The 21,834-nt window shown below is 43.3% G+C and overlaps 1 protein-coding gene across 5 annotated transcripts in view; it reads right to left on the bottom strand.

Annotated features, from left to right (window-relative positions):
- The window catches only part of LOC144326387 (fragile X messenger ribonucleoprotein 1-like), a 182,646-nt gene that overhangs the window by 64,951 nt on the left and 95,861 nt on the right, over positions 1–21,834 (bottom strand). For all 5 annotated transcript variants that reach the window (XM_077922954.1, XM_077922955.1, XM_077922953.1 and 2 more), the window contains 2 exons: positions 17,369–17,447; positions 16,102–16,211 (listed from right to left, as the gene is read on the bottom strand). In XM_077922954.1, the coding sequence (XP_077779080.1) occupies positions 16,102–16,211; positions 17,369–17,447 (189 nt within the window). The remainder of the gene's footprint in view (positions 1–16,101; positions 16,212–17,368; positions 17,448–21,834) is intronic.

Raw genomic sequence — 21,834 nt, 5'->3', positions numbered from 1 at the left:
GTGAGAGCTGTTTCCTAGTTCTGCTGGATCGCTCAGCGGCTTTTGACACCATTGACCATAACATCCTTCTGTACTGCCTAGACGGGCTGGGGGGGGGCACTGTTATACAGTGGTTCCGCTCCTTCCTCCTGGGCTGTGTTCAGAAAGTGGGGGGGGGATGAGTGTTCAGACCCCTGGGCTCTCGCTCAGTGGCGTAGCGTGGGGGGTGCAGGGGGGGCCGGCCGCACCGGGCGCAACATCTGGGGTTAGGGCAAATCCACAGGTTAGGGGGCGCAAATCCACAGGTTAGGGGGCGCAAATCCACGGGTTAGGGGGCGCAAATTACTTGCCTTGCCCCGGGTGCTGACAACCCACGCTACGCCACTGCTCTCACTTGTGGGGTGCCTCAGGGTTCTGTCCCCTCCCCCATGCTTTTCAACATCTACATGCAGCCGCTGCGAGAGATCATCAGGGGGTTTGGGCTGGGTGTTAATCAGTATGCGGAAGATACCCAGCTCTACCTCTCTTTCAAATCGGAACCAGTGAAGGCGGTAAAGGTCCTGTGTAAGTGTCTAGAGGCGGTTGGAGGATGGATGGCGTCTAACAAATTGAAGTTGAATCCTGACAAGACAGAAGTACTGTTTTTGGGGGACAGGAGACGGGCGGGTGTGGAGAACTCCCTGGTCCTGAATGGGGTAACTGTGCCCCTGAAGGACCAAGTGCGCAGCCTGGGAGTCATTCTGGACTCACAGCTGTCCATGGAGGTGCAGGTCAATTCTGTGTCCAGGGCAGCTGTTTATCAGCTCCATCTGGTATGCAGGCTGAGACCCTACCTGCCAGCAACCTGTCTTGCCAGAGTGGTGAATGCTCTAGTTATCTCTCGCTTAGACTACTGCAATGCGCTCTACGTGGGGCTACCTTTGAAGGTGACCTGGAAACTACAACTAATCCAGAAGGCGGCAGCTAGACTGGTGACTGGAAGCGGCCGCCGAGACCATATAACACTGGTCTTGAAAGACCTACACTGGCTCCCAGTATGTTTCCAAGCACAATTCAAAGTGTTGGTGCTGACCTTTAAAGCCCTAAACGGCCTCGGTCCAGTATACCTGAAGGAGCGTCTCCACCTCCGTCGTTCTGCCCGGACACTGAGGTCCAGCGCTGAGGGCCTTCTGGAGGTTCCCTCCCTGCGAGAAGCCAAGTTACAGGGAACCAGGCAGAGGGCCTTCTTGGTAGTGGCACCCGCACTATGGAACGCCCTCCCACCAGATGTCAAAGAGAAAAATAACTACTAAACTTTTAGAAGACATCTGACGGCAGCCCAGTTTAGGGAAGCTTTTAATGTTTAATAGGTTAGTGTTTTGTTGGAAGCCGCCCAGAGTGGCTGGGGAAACCCAGCCAGATGGGCGGGCGGGGTATAAATAAATTATTATTATTATTATTATTATTATTATTATTATTATTATTATTATTATTATTATTATTATTATCATCATCATCATCATCATCTCATCTCTAATTCACAAATCTCTGCTTGCAGAGCCTGTCATTCAGAAAACGGAAGTTGAGTTCCTATTTAGTTTCCATCTTCTCCAAATTAATTTTAAAGTCCAAATTTATTAAATAAAATATCTAAAAGCTTTTGGCATTGATTACCTTGTTTGGAAAATCAGCTGCTTTTGGTGGTGACTTGTGGCTTCAGCTACTGGACTGCGATATCACCATGAATGGACTCAAGCCGCTTCCCGCTCCCCCCCCCCCTCGCTGCAGACGCAGCAGCAAGAAAGCAGAGAAGCTGCGGCGAGTTACCCCATTTCATCTGGTCCCCTTGAGACCCCACTCTTCTGTGGGGCTTTTTCAGGGGAGCGCGTAGCCCTAGCGCTTCCCCTACAGGTCCAAAGTAGCCCAAACAGACGTCTTTAACAGGACGAACCGCTTCGCGCCGCAATCCCACTTCCCAGGCAGACTGGAAGTCCTCTATCTGCCAAATAATTGTTAATAGTCTTTTGGTTCTCTTAGTCATCACTTTCATTGCTGTCACTATTGTATGCATCCTCTTCTTCACTTTCTAAGCCTTCATCATTTACCACATCAAGGTACTCAGGGCACATAGGTTCTTCAAACCACTGAATTTTGTAATTCCCATTACATAAATACCACCCATGTTTCACCAGATCAATTCCGTGGTATGGGTTTTGCTGGTTAGCTTTCTTCCATATTAGTGCAACAGCATTGCTTCTTTTTAACTTTTCACAAATAGCAGCTCTTGACAGGGGAAGAAGAGTGGGATCAATACTTTGAATCTTCTGTAAAGGTTGTCGCTGCAGCACATTTTATTTTGAACAAATTGTATCTTGCTTGTGTGACTGATGTGTAAACAGACTGTCTATACAGGGCACACACGTATTGCTCAGCACCAGTAAATACAGTGGTGCCTCGCAAGACGAAAAGAATCCGTTCCGCGAGTCTCTTCGTCTTGCGGTTTTTTCGTCTTGCGAAGCAAGACCATTAGCGGCTTAGCGGATTAGCGCTATTAGCGGATCAGCTGATAAGCGGCTTAGCGGATCAGCTGATAAGCGGCTTAGCGGATCAGCTGATAAGCGGCTTAGCGGATCAGCTGATAAGCGGCTTAGCGGATCAGCTGATAAGCGGCTTAGCGGATCAGCTGATAAGCGGCTTAGTGGATCAGCTGTTAAGCGGCTTAGCGGATCAGCTGATAAGCGGCTTAGCAGCTTGGGAAAAAGGGGGGGGGAGGAAAAAAACCCTGCAGGAACTCGCAAGACATTTTCGTCTTGCGAAGCAAGCCCATAGGAAATTCGTTTTGCGAAGCACCTCCAAAACGGTAAACCCTTTCGTCTAGCAGGTTTTCCGTCTTGCGAGGCATTCGTCTTGCGGGGCACCACTGTAACTCATTTGTGAGTTCCACTTCCTCTCCTACACTTGCAAAAAACTTCGTATTTGTTGTACATTATCCTGAAAGGTTTAATCTTTCCTTGTCTAGTGAAAGATGCAGTAAAGTCCGATCCAGCAAATGCATGGAAGCCAGGTAGTGCCAAAGCCAAATCATTACCAAGATCTTCTGCAATATTGGTAACATCTATAAAACGTCTTGTGTTATTTGTTGCTAATCCACTTTCCACCCACACACTACAGTTCTGGAAGTGCCTTTGATGGTACACCAGAAATGAACTTATGCTGCCAATTCTCATAGTAGTAGTAGTAGTAGTAGTAGTAGTAGTTGTTGTTTAGTCGTTTAGTCGTGTCCGACTCTTCGTGACCCCATGGACCAGAGCATGCCAGGCACTCCTGTCTTCCACTGCCTCCCGCAATTTGGTCAGACTCATGTTTGTAGCTTTGAGAACACTATCCAACCATCTCGTCCTCTGTCGTCCCCTTCTCCTTGTGCCCTCCATCTTTCCCAACATCAGGGTCTTTTCCAGGGAGTCTTCTCTTCTCATGAGGCGGCCAAAGTATATTCTCGTAGTAGACCAGTATAAAGTAAGCTTATGTGCTGCTTACTTTATACTGGTCTACTTTGATGGTACACCAGCATAACAAGAATGTCCATGTCATTGGCTCGAATGACAATTTTTCTTTTTGAGTTATGTTGCTGAGCTATGTATTGGATATGGGAAATTATGCATGTATCAGCTTCCTGGTGATGACACTTAAGTTCAGGAATTTGTATGCAGTTCATAACAGTGTTTTGTCTTTTGTATTGATAGCATGTATCTTCAGTAGCAACGTACAGTGTTCTTTCACCCAGAATATTTATGTACTTATCCTTTTTCCATTCATTTTTCCATTCATTGCAAATGAAAGCAACGAGAGAGGACTTAAATTAATTTTTCAGCAAGACCTCTTGAGGGTGTTTTTTTTTTTTTTTTTTTAGCTTTCTGTTCTGGTCCTGTCACTATTATGTTGCCCAATAATGCTGGCCCATAGTGATTGCCATGTTCAGTATATTTTATGCTAGGAGTCATGTACGTATCACAAATCAGGTGAACCTCTTCGGTGGATGTGATGCAAATGTTTTCTAGTAGTTTGTATGCTACATCTCCATAGGTTGTAGGAAACTTCATGCTATGTATCATGCTATGTACTATACAGGGCACACACGTATTGCTATGTACCATAAACATTGCATCATATATAACAGCATGAACAGGCCATGGATTTTCTTTACTTGAGTTTTGATACTCTTTTAATTTATGCACAAGTTTGCTCTTATCGGTTTTATTCAGAGATCTTCCAATTTGGCCTAAAGACAGGGGAACTGGTGTGAGTGGAAATTCAATCACTTTTCCAATGTCCCATTGTTGAACTGCTGCAAGATAAAGGAGTCTTCCAAAGAGATCATGTGCGCATTTCATAGCCTCAAACTTTGTTTGAGACTTAGTAGATCACAGGGCAGTTCACCAACATAAAAATACAAAATGAAAACACTGGGTGTGTCCCTGTGATTAATGCTTCACTGGAGAGGGTGAGGGATTGGGGTAGGGAGCACTGTACTTCAGTGGTTCCACTCCTGCCTCCAGGGTCAATTCCAGAAAGTAATCATGGGAGGCTACTGTTCAGTACCATGGGAGTTGTCCTGTGGTGTACCACAGGGTTCCATCCTGTTTCCCATGCTATTTGACATCTACAGTCATGGGGGGGAGTGCTCCCTCTTTGAATTTTGTGGTTTTACATATCAGGACACAATAACAATCATTTGTTCCTTAGCAGGTCTTAAAATTAGGTAAATACAACCTCAGATGAACAATAACACATGACATATTACACTGTGTCATGATTTAACAGAAATAAAGCCAAGATGGAAAAATCGTGTGTGAAAAACTAAGTACACCCTTACTCCTTTCATAAGAATTAAGAGGCAAAGTAGCAGACGGGTGCTGCTAATCAAATGCCTTTGCTTAATTGATCATCAGCAAGTATGCCCACCTCTATAAAAGCCGAAGTTTTAGCAGTTTGCTGGTCTGGAGCATTCAGGTGTGTTTTAACACAATGCCAATGAGGAAAGACAACACAATGCTCTTAGAGAAGCAAGTGTTGCTGTCCGTGAAACTGGGAAGGGTTATAAGGCCATCTCCAAACAATTTTAAGTCCATCATTCTACAGTGAGAAAGATTATTCAAAAGTGGAAAACATTCAAGAAAGTTGCCAATCTTCTCAGGAGAGGACATTTCAGCAAATTCACGTCCCAGCAAATTCACCCCAAGCTCAGAGAAACTGCAAAAAACCCAAGAGTTACATCTCAGGCTCTACAGGCCTCAGTTAGCATGTTAAATGTTAGAAAAAGACAAAACAAGTATGGTTTGTTTGGAAGTGTTTCCAGGAGAAAGCCTTCTCTCTCTAAAAAGAACATGGCAGCATGACTTAGGTTTGCAAAGTTGCACCTGAACAAACCACAAGACTTCTGGAACAATGTCCTTTACACAGACGAGACCAAAGTGGAGATGTTTGGCCATAATGTCCAGCGCCACATTTGGCAAAAACCAAACACAAAAACTTCATACCAACTGTCAAGCATGGTGGTGGAGGGGTGATGATTTGGGCTTGTTCTGCAGCCACAGGACCTGGGAATCTTGCAGTCATTGAGTCAACCATGAACTCCTCTGTATTCCAAAGTATTATTTTTTAAAAAAATATTTATTAATTTTCAATTAATAACATTCCAACTGGTAACGAATCAGATGAATCTTGCCACATCATAATACAAACAATAAAGCCAATTATACATTCCAAATTAAAACATTTCAAGGGAACTTCCCATGTTCTGGATGTCAGGAGAAAATCTCTTTCACTTGTTCCTGCAATCTTCTCTCTTGTTTTCCCCCCGTTTCATAAGTCCGATTTTAACCCATTGTTTTATCTTCACAGTCCCTGGTGTATGACTCTATCATGTCCAACAAATCCATATTTCTATTAACATGCAGGAGGCAGTTTATTCTAGGTTGGTATCATTCAATTGATTTTCAGCGAAGTCCTCTCAGTGGCCCCATCTTTCATTTCACCATTTCATCTTCCAGGCTCTTCCAACTCTCCTTCTTTTAATAAGATTTATGATGCAGCAATCTTGTAAGTCTTTTAATGAGTTAATGTTCCAAATATGAGTCTTCTGTAGTGTTCCAAATTAGTTTTCCAAGTTAGTGTTCTGTGAATCTCCCGTAGAAAAACAGTGCCGTGAGGTATACTTCAATAATTGTTTGGTGATTGTTTAGTTTAGTTCCTCTAAGATCCAAGCTTGCTCCCCCAGGCCCTAGGGAAGCCAGCCAAAATAAAAGATTCACCCTCACTTTCACATTACACCATATATTAGAAAAGTCCATGCAAGCAAATGCAGGTTTTTTTAATGTGAAATATTCCCCAATTATAAACCATTGAATGTCCTCCCCACCCCCAGAGGCTGTTTCTTTTTCTCCTGCACCACAGCCACCACCATTTTTTTCAGCCCGAGCCTCCTTCGTATCTGATCTTGTTTTTGCCAGTTCTAATTGGGGCTCTCCACAGAGAACTGTGCAACCCAGCACCAAATTAATTTTACAGTTCCTCCTGCATTCCACTTAGATAGTTAATTCTTTCTTAGTGAGGTTCGGCAAATCATGAGTAGCAAATGTAGAAAAGGAAACAACCACTCGCCTCACTTAAATTGAAGCGCAACGATGAAAGTCCTTTTCAATTCAAAGCTTTGGCATCCAGGGACTGAATTATTTAGCAGGTCTTTTTTATCTCCTTCTGCTCATGGCAATGACTCTGGAGAGTTTCCAATTTGTGCAGTGCTCCACACCCAGTGTCCCTGCCCCCGCATTCTGTAGCGAGCAGCAGTTATTGGACAAACCGCGGGTGACAGCCAATCCCCCCTGCCCTGGGGGGGCAGGTCGGCAGGGATAATTACCCCCATATTATCCCTGAAAACCTGTACAATTGGGGTCCGGTGTCCTGGGAAAACAGCCAAACGCCATGGCTGGAAACCGGAAGTCTGTATACCAAAGTATTCTAGAGTCAAATGTGTGGCCATCTGCCCAATAGCTGAAGGTTGGCCTAAATGGGGTCATGCAACAGGACAAGGATCCCAAGCACACCAGCAAATCTACAACTGAATAACTGAAAAAGAACAGTCAAGGTGTTGCAATGGCCCAGTCAAAATCCAGACCTCAACCCAGTTGAAATGCTCTGCAGGACCTTAATTTGTACATAGACAAATGCCATCAAACCTCAATGAACTGAAGCAACAATGTAAAGAAGAGTGGGTCAAAATTCCTCCACAATGATGTGAGAGACTGATAAAATCATAAAGAAAAAAATTAGTCTTACCTGAAGTGTAGTTTGGGGAGTGGGGCGTCGTATCCAATGGAATGGATGTTCACCCTGTTGTGAGACACTAGACAGGAGCAAAAACTTGTGGGAAGCAGGCTGGACACCCTCAGTTTTCCAGATTCGCCAAGCAGAAAGTACCAATGGAGTCCCTAAAGGGGGGGGGGGAATCTGCCTACTTCCCCCTTCCTCAGCTCTGGAAATTTCTATAATAAAATCTCTAAATTGCTAAGTAGCTGAAAGGCAAGGAAACGCAACACAAAGGAACATGACCAACTGGCACTCAAGATAGGCCATGCTCCCCCCAGTGTACAGTAGAGCACCTTAGGGAGGGGTCCATTGAATATGACGCCCCATTCCCAAAACTACACTTCAGGTAAGACCAATTGTTCTTTTTAGTTCATGGGGTGTCGTAGCCAATGGAATGGGACACACCACAGCGGAGTCACCACTTCAGGCGGGTCCCATCTCTGCAATACACTAAGACCAAAGGCCACCACAGCTGTGGACAGCTGGTCCAATTTGTAATGTCTGGTAAGGTGGAAGGTGATGACCAGGTGGCTGCCCTACAAATGTCCAACATGTGCCAGAACATGAGATGGACAGGGTAATTTAAGGGAATCATAAGCCATGAAAATATAGGCCTTAATCCACCTCACTAAGGTTGCTTTGAAAACTTAAAGCGTCAGTTTTCCGGAAGGATTTCGTATGATGTAGGTAGACTTTTAGAGCTCTGCACATGTCCAGGGAGTGCCAGGCTTGCTCCTTAGGATGTTTTGGATGCGGACAGAAAGTCAGGAGAATCAGTTCTTGTTGGACGTGGAATCTAGATAGCACCTTTGGAAGGAAGGAAAAGGTCTGAACATAGCACCACCTTATCCTTGTGGAAAATACAAAGATGTTTAGGTGTAGAAAGGGCTGAAAACTGACACTCGGCGTGCCGAAGTGATTGCCACCAAAAGAGAACTTTGAAAGAAAGGATCCTCAGGGGTACAAGACATACGAGGTTCGAACAGAGGTCTCTGAAGAGCTGTGACGACCGAGTGTAAATTCCAGGTGGGAAAGCGATGTGCCAATGATGGGTGTTGATGTACCGCACCCTTGAGAAAGCGTTTGACTAACCAGTTCTGGGATAAGGGCAGCCTACCAGTAGCACTCAGAATGGAGGAAATGGATAAGACATGTCTTTTGAGAGTATTAGGCCTTAAGCTTTCTGTAGTCCATGTTGGAGATACCGAAGAATGTTTGGAATCGATATCTTGTGAGGTAGCAGGCCAGATTCTGAGCACCAAGACGCAAAGACTGTCTGTGTAGATTGATAAAGACGTTTCGTCAAAGGGCATCTGGAGGCTAGGATTGTTGAAACAACTGGATCATCTAAATCGTGGTGCTTTAGGCAGCAGCGCTCCAATGCTAAACAACCAGTTTCAGCCACTGAGGAGAGGGATATAGTAGTGGACCTTGTCACAGCAACATTGGAGAGAGAGGCAGAAGGAATGGCGGAGTGATTGACAGGGCTTGAAGTTCTGTCATCCATGGCCTGTGAGGCCAAAGTGGAGCAACTAGAACTACGTAATTGCGCCTTCTCTTGTCTGACCTTGTGAAGAACACATGGTAGGATCAATTGAGGAGGGAAGGTGGAAGGTGAAAGCAGGCCCCGTGGTCAGGGAGCTATCAGGACATCCCAGGCCTCCGCCTGAGTGTCCTGAAACCTTGAAAATAATGGGGCAACTGTCAATTCACTTTGGTCGCAAACAGGTCTACTTGAAGAGGATCCCAAAGGGTTTGAAACCATTGGAAATCAGTCTGCCCAACATCCATTTCCCTGTGTCCATTCGTTTGCAGCTTAACCAATCTGCCTGGGCATTTTAGTCTCTGGCAATGCTGAGCCTGTACTGGTCATAACAGGGCACAGCATTTATAAAATATCTAGCTTTTGAGCATGGCAGTCAGAAGTTCGTGCAAAGGCTGTTGGCTGTGGAGCTGTGCATCGATGGCTACCTGGGGGCCACTTTGCCACTTCTTCAGGGCTTCTCAGTGGCAGATTGAAGTCCTGCTTGGTAATGTATATTTTACTTGCTGTTTAGAATAAAATCTGTAATCTTCTCACCCACTTGCATTTGTATTGCTTCTGAATCTAATTTTAAAAGAATCATCTTGCATTTGGCAAGACAGACGTTTGGCCCAGTTGAACAGGAGTGTCACTTCTTTCTAGAGGGACCAGATTTCATGTCACCTTGATGAACGGTGTGCGACCTGACAGTGGAGCTGTCCGTCCAAATCAAAACATGTTTGAGATGGAATTGTTGGGCAAAGTGCATGAGCGCCATTCTGGCTGCATGCAACTCCAGCTAATTGATTGAGTGAGGTGTTTCTGATTTTGTCCACAGGCCTTGAATAAACTGGTTCTGACAGTGAGCTCCCCAAACTTGGAGACTCGTGTTTGTGGTGATTAGAGTTCTGATTGGGTCCTTGAAGGGGGTGCTCCTCAGAAGATTTTCCGTGCGGGTCCACCAACACATGAAGAACTTGAGATGAGGTGATAGACACCTGTAGCAATTGTGGGTAATGGCCCACTGATGAGGGAGTAGAGTCCACTGCAGGGTGCAGGCATGGTGTTTTGCCGAGGGTGCAATCTGTGAAGCTGACATGCAGAGGCTGAAGACCGATGCTAGATGTTTCGATGAGATTAAAGGAGATGCTGCTGCTTTGATCTTGGCTATCCCTCTTTGGAGAGACACTTCCCCCTTCACTGTAACCAAGAGGGCCCGGAGATGGAGGATTCTTTTGAGAAGGTGTTAGACAGCTTTTTTCTCTGTTGATTAGGAAGCCATGGTCTTGCAAGGTGCAGAGGGTGAGTTGTAGATGGGCAAGCGCTTCATGAAAGGTTGGCACTTTGACTAGGAGATAGAGAATTGGGTGCCATTTCTTCTGTGCTTTTCTGGGAACAACGAAGAATATGGAGTAGAGACCACAAAAACACTGGTGTGAAGGAGCTGGAACTATAGCTCCCATGGAAAGATGACGATGAATTGAAGATCAAACAGCTTAAAGACGAAGTTTGTTTTTTGGTAGTACGGAAGGGACGAAATGATCGGGAGGAACCGAAATGAAGTCTATTAGGTAACCTTCTGAAATAATTTTCAGAACCCAGTGGTCAGAGACAGACTTTTGCCAGGCAGGAAAAAGCTGGAAAGACAACAAACACATGGGACGTCATTGGGTTCATTATTTGGTTGTCTTTGCTTTTGAGGAAGTCTGGAACTGCTGGAACCCTTGCCTCCCTTGAAAACGATGACGAAAGGGCTGGGTTCGGAATGCAAAGTCCCTTTGTCTCTTCTGGGTTCGAAAGGGGCGAAAGGACTGAGATTGAGAAGCATTTGGTGAGAAACGATGGGCTGGTTGCTTGTCATCTCTCTGAGTTAGCAAAACTTTCCTTTTATCCTTTGATTCAATAAGGACATCTTTCAATGCCCCTTCCTCAAAAAGGTGACCGCCGGAAAAGGGAACGGTAGAAAGGTTCACCTTAAACACTGCGTCCACATTCCAACTCTTTAGCCACAAGGTGCATCTAGCCATTATCTGGGATGTCACTGCTCTAGCTGAAAATTGAATGGAATCCATAGAGGCATCAGTCATAAAGGCCCAAGCCTTTAGCTTAGTCAGAATTTGGCGTTGATGGGCTGCATCTTGGGGATGAGATTACAGTAAGCCCTCAAGCCACACAATGCATGCTTGGGCACGTGATGAAGCAACACAGGAAGCTCTTAAGGAAAAGGCAGCTGTTTCATGAATTTTACATGGAGCAAACTCCAGCCTCCTGTCAGTCACGTACCAGAGTCAGGCATCTCCCTCCCGGGGGACCAGATGACGAGATGAAAGATTTAACACCGGTTGGTCTATGGCAGGGGTCTTAATATGTGCAATGAACTCAGAATCCAAATCATATAATGTCAGGGCCGCCTCAGGTCCCAGCTCACAAGAGACCAACGCCAAGTCCACTTTATTTACAAAAGTCTTTATTGAAGTACATTGTTTGTTCCACAGCCGAGGCGCGCAGCCCCACGTCTGTTACGCTTAGACCGCTGAAGTCCCCTCTGAATCAGTCCCGCCTCCACACCAGTTTAAGAGGCTTCTGCTGGTCCACCTCTTCCTGTCCTTCCTTTTCCGCAGGGTCTTTCTGCCCCCCTGGGTTCCTTCCCTCCTGCTTTCCCCTGACGCTGAGTCCCCAGACGCCTGCTCCCCCCTCCTCCGTGCTTTGGGACCAGGCTCCTCCTCCGGGCTCTCCGCATTTCTGCGCGCCTCCACATTTGAACTTGGCGCGCGTTCGCTACCTCTGACCTTCCTCTTGACAGCTACACTACTCTCTGTACTACTCTCCGCCCCTTCCGGCAGGACGTCTTGCCCCGATCTCCTTCCCCTCTCTGCTTCCTGCTCTGCTTCGTCTGTCACACTGGGAACTCCACCCGCTTCACTCCGTTCCGGCGGGGAAGCCGGCCCCGATCTCCAACTCCCACTCGGGGTTTCCCTGCTGCTCCCCTGCTCCTGACGAGTCCCCCCTGTGGCTCCCCTTGGCCTGACCAGGGGCGCCCCCTTTTGGGAATCCTCCAATTCACTTGAAAGACTCATGGAAACCCTCAAGTCATTGTCATCCTCCTCCTCCTCGTTCCGGGATTCTTCCCCCTCGCTCTCAGTCTCCTCCCTCATCTGTGCCTCTCTCCCTGAACCCCTGACATATAACTTGTTAGCCAGGGCAGTATTCTTTCTAGAATGCATAGGTGCATCGAGCTCAGACTTAACAACCGCCTTCAATACTGAGGGCACCAACATAAAGTTAGCTGAGGTGAGCTGTACTATTAATTAGTACAGACACCTCGCTCTCTGGTTTTGAGGCTGACATTTTGTCAGACTGAGTTGATCATTCTAATGTGTGCATTATCTTACGTTTCAGGATGGGGGCACTAGACTCTTGGAATATTCTTATATAAAGGGATTTGTCTTGAACAGAACCATCATTCTAATCATCATCAACTTTTGCTTCTAGCAAAGAGGATGGAGAGGAAGGAATAGGAAACTCATCCTCAGCCTCTTTTCCCATAGAGTTGAAGGGGTTAGGAGAAGAGATCCTAAGATCCAACTACAACAGAATGGGTTGCTTCCTTTGACTTAGGCTGCTTCTTTGGAGGCAAGTTTAAATGCAATTCAGAGGACAGTGAGGCAATAAGGGCTTCCTTCTTTTTTTTAAAAAAAAATTATTAAGTTTTCCATTTAACAATCCAATCATATCACATTAGTTAATCCGAATTATACCAATACATATCATAAAATCCAAATATTTTGCCGAATTTTTAAATTTTTTGTTGGGGGTACCCATGCTTCGAGTTCAGTAAGGGTCCAATCACCTCATATTTCTGCTGCTTTGATGTTCACAAGTCCCATCTTCCAATCTTCTTGTTGTTATCTTTTTTCTTCTTAATAACCTCTGAGTTGTTTCCACAGGCGAGTTGAAGCAAGCATTATTATGTTTCTGTGTGGACTTTCACGCTGATCCAAAAGTCCTATTCAAGCGGCAGGCGCCATTTCAACAGTTCCGATGAAATAAAGTCTAAGCGTCTGCTCATTAATTTTCCCAGACCAGTTGCTCCATAAATCAGCCTTTCCAGGGGAGTTTTTGCCAAATCAGACGTACAGTCCAAGCATGATAACAGAACAGTGGCTCGCCTCCCCCTTTGACTGTAAATCTCACAACAAAGTCTGTCTCATAATGGCGGTTCCCAATTAGAACTGCGTCACACCAAAAGCCTTTCGTTTCGTTTCCAGATCTTCCGCAAAACAAAGCCTTTAGTTAATATTTTTATTTCCACACAGTTTATATTCCAATCTCACTTGCTATCAATCATGTGACGGTTCTTCTAGGGGAGGGGTTGTTAGGTAAATCATATTAAAAAAAGAAAAAAGTTTCCCCCCCCTTTCCATTCCGTTTCAACATACCAACATAGCTGTGATTCTTTGATGTAGTCCTCTGTTCAATCCATCCCATCACTCTTGACTTCTCAGTGGTAGATTTAATTAGCAGTTAGAACACCCTTTCCTTTGCTCGAAACATGTGCATTTATTTTTCTCCAATTATTTTATCTTAAGCAATGCAACTAGGGTCGCACTCAGAAGTAGCGTCCGGGAGATCCAGAAACTCACTCAAGGGCTTTCCGTCCAGTGCCCCCACCCCCTCCTTCTTTCGAACTCGGGGGTGATTTATTGGCAACTGCGGACGAGGCAGCATCTTCCCATCCCCTGGGAAGAATTCAGGAGGCTAATTTACTCCCATCATCAGCCTCTTAATTACCTCGTGTGAGCCGGAGAGATGGTATTGTCGGCCATCTTCCAAGGCGCCCCTAGCAGCCCCCCATATAAGGGCTTCCTTCAACTGCTCAATTAATGGGGCTGGAAAGGTTTGATAAATGGGGGATGGAGCACCGTGAGTGACTGGAGAGGGATCAAGACACTCTTGTTCCTGTTCCTCAGAAAAACCTAAGAATTCTGGCTCAGAATCAGATAAAGCGTCAATCTGTGCCTCACCAGCAGGTGTCGGTATAGTCTTAGTATTCAACTGAATGGAAGCACTTTAGAGGCTGTATTGTGAGCCTGGGACTGACGTAAAATTATGGAAGAAAGACGCTTCCTTGGAAGGCCTGGGGGAGCAGTCTTAGAACGTCCCCTGGCCTTAGAGGACACTAAGTGCTTCAGTTTTTGCTTTGCTTTTTTGTAGGTGGGCTGCTTAAGCCACAAGTGTCCTCCATGGCGGCCATTAAAACAGCAAAGACAGACACACAAATACACAAACAGCCTCTGATTTTCACCAAATAAACACTCAACTCAGTTTGCCATGTTGGAATCCATGATTTCCAGGCAGCTGAGTTCCTTATATAAGCATGACCTATAACACTGGTGTGTGTTGGAGAGTGTTAGTGTGGCGTGGTTAGTGCTGAGGAGTTGCTGAGAGTTAAGAAGTCGTGTTGTAAATAGTAACTTGTGAATAGCTTGTATGTTTGCTGCTGTAAATAATAAAACAACAAGAACCAAGTTACTAGGTCAGCAGTTTTTGTTCCTACTAGTCGTGCAGCTGGGCAATCTCAAGAGTTGCTCAACAATCGCTGCGGTACTCTGCTAAGCTGTGCAACAGGCGAAAGCACTTCGAAGGTTCAGACGGTTCCAAAAGTTTTAACATGCCACTCCGTGGACCAGGAGAAAAGAAAGGCAAAAGCCTTATGTCAAACCACACACTCTGTTTGCCATACTCAGGCAGGGATGGAATAGGAACGATGGTCTAAAAACAGCGAACCGGGAGGAGGTGGCCAAGTCGTTTTTAAATCAGGGCAGGAGAATGCAAATGCCACACCACGAGTCACATAAGTAACACACACACCACACCAAAACAAAACAAATAAATACAGTTGTAACCCCAGAAAAATGGCGGTGGCCACTAGGCTAAGAAAAGGATCTCACTGAAAGAGGGCCACTGCACCTGAAGGCAGGAATGGACATTGGCACTGTGGCAATGACACCGGCTCTGGAAAATTTATTGATTAAGTAAACAACTAAGGAATAAAAGAATAATAATAATAATTTAATAATTTATTATTTATACCCCGCCCATCTGGCTGAGTTTCCCCAGCCACTCTGGGCGGCTAATAATAATAATAATTTATTATTTAATAAAATTTAATAAAATTATTTAAAAGAAGGGTGGTAAATAAGCAGAGCAACCAAACGTAAAGAGTAAGGGAAAGCGTTTTTTTGTGGGGGGAAACACGTGTGGACAAAGAAAGAACTGTAAAACAAAAATAACGATAAAGGAAATCTAAAGAAAAAAAGGGGGTTCAGAGAAATTATCACTACACAAGTACTTTTACTTGAACTGTGAATTTCCTTTTAATTGAAACACAAGGCAACCATGAGATTCTGGATTGCACCCATGCTACCAATGTAAATGGTGAGCCATATTCAATTCAGTGAAGTCTGAACCTACCTGTGATACACTTAGCTAACCCCTGCAACCCTACCCAAACTACAACCAGATGACTGAGCTCCTGGTGCTTGTCAAACAAGCTTCACACAAGCAGTCATGGTGGGTTACACGTTGTGTAGGACTGATCCAAAAATAGGCCCATAAGTGCTCAGTTATACATGTAGTTGATAGTACAGTGGTACCTCGGGTTACATACGCTTCGGGTTACAGACTCCGCTAACCCAGAAATATTACCTCGGGTTAAGAACTTTGCTTGAGGATGAGAACAGAAATCATGCAGCGGCGGCACAGCGGCAGCAGGAGGCCCCATTAGCTAAAGTGGTACCTCAGGTTAAGAACAGTTTCAGGTTAAAAACAGACCTCCAGAACGAATTAAGTTCTTAACCCGAGGTACCACTGTACCAAATAAATTCAGTAGCCATGGAATCACAGAATTGTAAAGTTGGAAGAGACCCTGAGGGTCATCTAGTCCAACCCCCTGCAAGGCAGGAATCTCAACTAGATCATAAATGAAAGATGGCCTTCCAACCTCTCCCTTTAAAACCACCTTTTAAAGGAGTCCATTCCACTGCCAAACAGCTCTTAACTTCCAAAAGTTCTTTCAAATGTTTAGTCAAAATCTCTTTTCTTGTAACGTGTATGCATGTAATTGGCCAGCGTTACACTAAAACTCATGAGAAGTACTTAGAACCAGTAAGTAGAGGTTTTATAACAGAAATGCACAGTGCTTCCTTGTTGAATCTAAAACAGCATATAAACCAAGTCCTGTTTATTTCACATACCTCTTCTTCTGGAAGATTTTTATCATTCTCAGCCTCAATTCTGACTCTTACAACACCTGATTTATCCACGATCTCTTGAATGAGTTTTCCGTTTTTCCCTATAACTTTTCCTATTAAGACATACAGAACATCTAGAATTTAGGGCTTTGATCAGGTTAGTAAAAGTATCAGCACAGAACATCTTTCATCAACCATTTGAAAGTTTCAGCCATGTGTTGATGCAGTAGCTTTGCACACCCTTCCAGGGGGCTTGTAAGTGAATTTGGTTGAGGGCACTTAGAAGCTTGCCTGTGATTGATAATCACGCGCACGCACGCGCACGCGCACACACACACACAGCGCTTCACTAATCATCATACTTATGCTTCTTTACAGCAATGTCTATTCGTCTTAATTCAAATCAGGCAATATATTTAAGATCATGATTTACATCAAGAAAAAAGGACCATTTTAATAACAGTAATTTCAATCACATATCCCTGAACAAGCAAGCATGCTACTCAGTTACTATAGCTGGAGTCTTTATACAACCTAGGAGCACTACCTAAAACTTCTGGTTAAATACAAGAGGCAGATCTCTGTTTGACTCTGTACAAGAAGGTAATTAAGAATACATCTTTCCATAACAGTAACTGATGGCCTCAAATTTTTAATGTGCTTTTATTATATATAGGTATGCTGAAAACTGCTTGGCTTTCAGGATATAGCAGTGCATGAATATTTTAATAAATTAATTACATAACTGGAGACAAACTGCAATACATGTTAACACTTACTTCAATTAAACAAAGGCAAGTCTTCCAGATTTTAATGTGCACAACATTGGATAAGCAAGGATTTATTCAGTGGACAATATAGAATCTCTCAATAAGTAAATATTATGCTCTTTAGTTAGCAAAGTCAAGTATTTATATTTCAAGAATTGAACACACTGCAGAGCTTTGGTAGCAGAAGAACATAAAATGTATTACTTCCTATGTCATTCATAATGTCTAATCCAGAAGCCAAGTGAATTCCCTCACAGTTTTTATATTAAAAGGCATATTTTAACGTAAATCTGTTTGATAAATGGTCACCATTTGGTTCTAAGATGATAAGCATGGACTTTAAATAGTTCACATTGTTAGGATTTTATCTGAAACCTTAACACATGTATCACAACTGAAACTTAAATAATAAAATAGTCATGCTTTCAAATAGTTCTCTGATCGTTCTAAGAAAACAAATCACTGATTTGACTTTGAAATCACAGCCCAAATTGACATACCTACTAGGTTTCTGGGGACTTGGATGATATCTTCAGCAAATTCAAGATAACTTCTTGCCTTCTTCACTGCATCTTGATCCTATAGGACAGAGATTTTCAACCTTTTTGAGTCCACGGGTCCCTTGACAAACTACATTCTTTCTGCGGCACCCCTATGGGGCTCAGGAGCCCACTTATGTCAACCCTTGCCTGCACAGCTGGCAGCCTCTCACCCTTTTTTGAACACCCTCCCTTGTGGAGTGTTCCCTCAGCCTCCTTCCCTCTCCCCTCTCCTTGCGAGTCCTCCAGGCAGCTGCTGCTGCCGCCCCTGGTCTCTGAGTTGCCCCCACTCCAGAGAGAGGTGCCTCCTCACACTGCCTCACAGGGGCCTGGGACTTGTCTATCCATTTCCAACAGCAAGGAATGACAGACTGGCTGGCTGGCTGAGCTCCTTCTCCCTCTTGCTTGCTTACTTAGAGGCCACTTCAACTCCTGGCAACCAGCACCCCCTGGCCAGCCCCAGAGACACTATTCACCTGCTGAACTTGTAGCCAGGGCTGCTGCAACAAACAGCTGTGCAAGCCTTTGGGAGGCAGAGACTTGAGAGGTCATCAGAGGAGGGAGGGAAGGAAAGAAGGGCAGAGGCCAGTATTGCCCACGGCACCCCTGACCATCATTCAAGGCACCCCAGGGTGCCTTGGTCACTGGTTGCAAACCACTGGTATAGGAAATACAATTAAAATGATAGAAAATTTTAACCTATATGATACTTGGAAAACTAAGCATCCCAATGAGAAGGATATTACACATTTCTCTGAAGCTAAAATATCGGGGGGGGGGGGAGGATAGACACAATTTGGATTTCGAAAGGGTTGACTCTTAATTTGGAAAAGGCAGAAATCCTGAGCAGAACAATCTCAGACCATAATCCGGTAATAATTCATATGAAAACTAAAAAACAAACAAGAGGAAGATGGAGGCTGAATGATGAGATATGGAGAGATGAACAATTAGTGGCAAGAGCAAAAGAAACGTTGGCAGAATTCTTTGAAATAAACGAAAAACAAAATGCAGACATGAATGTAATTTGGGATGCAAGTAAAGCTTACATGAGGGGCTTTGGGATACAACAAATGTCTAGGATAAAAAATAAAAAAGACAAAAATATTCAAGAAATAACCAGACAGATAAGAAATAATGAAAAAGAATTGATTAAAAAACCCCAAAACGGGGAAATAATTCAAAATATAAAGATACTACAATCTCATATATTTAATTTATTAAATAAGGAGGTGGAAAATAAAATTAAATGGACGAGACAAAGGTATTTCAAATCAGCTAATAAGCCCAGCAAGATGCTGGCCTGGTTGACAAAGGAAAAACATACAAAAAGAATTATAAATAAAATCTCAGACCAAGGTGAAGAAATAACTGACCCCGAAAAAATTAAAGCAAAAATTTTATTTAAAAATTGATTGAATTGGAACAAAAAGACGATAACAAAATAAAGGAATATTTGTTAAATAAACAATTACCAGTAATTGAAAAAGAAGAATATGATTATTTAAATTCTAGTATAGAAGCAGAGGAAATTTCACAAGTTATAAGGAAAATGAAGATTGGCAAATCACCAGGCCCAAATGGGATTACAATAAATTAGAGGAGGTAATTCTCCCAAAATTGAAAAGGGTTATGAACAATATATTTGAGGAAAGAAAAATTCCATGTTCATGGAAGGAGGCCTTAATAACGTTTATACCTAAGCAGGGATCAGACTTGGAAAATATCAAAAATTATAGGCCAATATCACTATTAAATACAGATTATGAAATATTTACTGGAGTACTAGCAAATAGATTAAAACTTTTTTTTTTTTTTAATAGAATAATTAATAGTGATCAGGCCGGATTTTTGCTGGGCAGACACATAAAAAAAATACAAGGATAATAATAATTGACCTCTTGGAATATGTAGAAATGAAACCTAGCAAAAAGATAACTTTTTGCTGCAACTGGTGGATGCAGAAAAGGCCTTCAATAGGGTTTCTTGGGACTTCCTAGTGAAAACTATCAAATGAATGGGTATTGGAAATAAAATAACAAATGGAATTAAGGCTATCTATGCCAATCAGAAAGCAAAATTGATTATAAATAACAAGATTACTGGGGGACGCGGGTGGCGCTGTGGGTAAAAGCCTCAGCGCCTAGGGCTTGCCGATTGAAAGGTCGTCGGTTCGAATCCCCGCAGCGGGGTGCACTCCCGTTGTTCGGTCCCAGCGCCTGCCAACCTAGCAGTTCGAAAGCACCCCCGGGTGCAAGAAGATAAATAGGGACCGCTTACTAGCGGGAAGGTAAACGGCGTTCCGTGTGCTGCGCTGGCTCGCCAGATGCAGCTTGTCACGCTGGCCACGTGACCCGGAAGTGTCTCTTGAGTGAGATGGGCGCACAACCCTAGAGTCTGTCAAGACTGGCCCGTACGGGCAGGGGTACCTTTACCTTTAACAAGATTACTGAAGAATTTAATATTGAAAGAGGGACAAGACAAGGTTGCCCCCTCTCCCCACTCCTATTTATCACCATCTTAGAGACACTTTTAGTAGCAATAAGGAAGGACCCAAAGATTACAAGTATAAATTTAGGAACTCGGTACAACAAAGTCAAAGCCTTTGCTGATGACGTGATTATTACTACTGAAAACCCTATGGAAAGTATACAAGAAACTCTTTTAAAAATGGAAAAATATGGGGAAGTCTCAGGGTTTAAATTAACAGAGATAAATCCAAGCTTTTAACGAAAAACGTATGTAAGGAAGAACAAGATGAATTAGAAAAAGCAACGGGACTTAAAATAACTAGCAAAGCAAATTACCAGGGGGTCTGGATTAATAATAAGAACATAAATCTGTATAAAGATAATTATGCGGGGGGGGGGGGGATGGAAAGAAATAAAAAAAGAACTAGAGCCTAGGGGAAAACTAAATCTGTCCCTGTGGGGAAGTATATTGTATCTATCATCAAAATGATGGTACTCCCCAAGATGCTTTTCCTATTCCAAACACTACCCATAATCAGTGAGATAAAATGTTTTAAGGACAGGCAAAAAGACCTTGCTAAATTTATTTGGCAAGGAAAAAACCCATGCATAAAATTCAAATTGTTAACAGAGGTTAAGGAGAGAGGGGGATTTGCACTCCCAGATCTCAGATTATATTTTGAAGCGGCATGCTATGTCATGTGACAAAGACACATGAGAGCAGAAGCAGCAAAGCAGGCTGGGAAGTGCTGGGACTGCACAATCATTTGGGCCTACTAAAGTTATTCAGGCCTAACTGCTAACTGTTGAGTCACTCTGACATGTGAATTGGCAGCCAGTTTCACTTTGTGCTCTCTGTGAGATGTCAGTGAGAGTCTGTCTGCTTCAGTTGTAAACAGAGTCAGTATATAATCTCAGCCAAACTGTTTGGAACCATGTTGTTTATGAAGAAGTTTATTTTAATTCAGTAAAGCTTTTATTCTTTAAAACTCTGCATTATTAATTTACGCTGCGCGTCATGCTGGACCTGGATAAAGGATCGGATATTGCTAAAAAAACACTGAGATATTGGGTTTAGAGGGTTGGGACAATGCTTTCGGCTGGCACGGGTACTTAGGATACGATAAAATGAAATCACATTGGGGATTCATAAATCACATTGTAAGGAAAGCATTGTATAATGTCTGGGAGAGAAATAAACCTTTAATGGTTACAAGAACACCTTGGTAGCTCTCACCCATTGAATCGGTAGCAGCCCATAGGAAGAATATGAGCAATGATTGGCCAATTTATAGGGATTTGGTAGAGGAAATAAGTAATTACCCAAAAATTAAAGAACTTTGAAGAAATAAAAAAGATGGGATTAACTTGATTAGAGTATTGTAAATTAAAAGCGGTCTTTGAAAAAGATAAAAGAGTTTTGATAATGAAATATTGAACCTGGAGAAAGAAATCCTGTATAATAATCAAAAGACTTTATCCAAAATGTGTAAGTTACTGTTAAATTGGCAGTTAAAAGATGAAGAAATCAAAGACGTTATGATAAAATGGGAACAAGATCTAGGCCACACAATTGAATTGCATAAATGGAAAGAACTATGGACAAAGAATATAAAATTTACGGCTTGTTACTTAATAAGAGAAAATCTCATGAAAATGCAATACAGGTGGTATTGGACCCCTGGAAAGCTGGCAAAAATTAATAAAACTCATAACAACAAGTGTTGGAGGTGCAAAAATCAAGTAGGAACCTTTTACCATATGTGGTGGGCGTGCCCAGAGATGCAAAAGTTCTGGGACACAACCTATGAGGAGATGAAGAAGTTATTAAAAATTACATTCAACAAAAAACCAGAAGAATTTCTTTTGGGAATTTTGACAAACAATATCCCTAAAGTGAAAACAAGACTATTTCTTTATGCAACGTCAGCAGCATGGAAGCAAGATCATATACCC

This window comes from Podarcis muralis, chromosome W (genome assembly GCF_964188315.1).
Source record: "Podarcis muralis chromosome W, rPodMur119.hap1.1, whole genome shotgun sequence".
Lineage (NCBI taxonomy): Eukaryota > Metazoa > Chordata > Lepidosauria > Squamata > Lacertidae > Podarcis > Podarcis muralis.
This window is presented reverse-complemented; position numbering and strand designations above follow the sequence as displayed.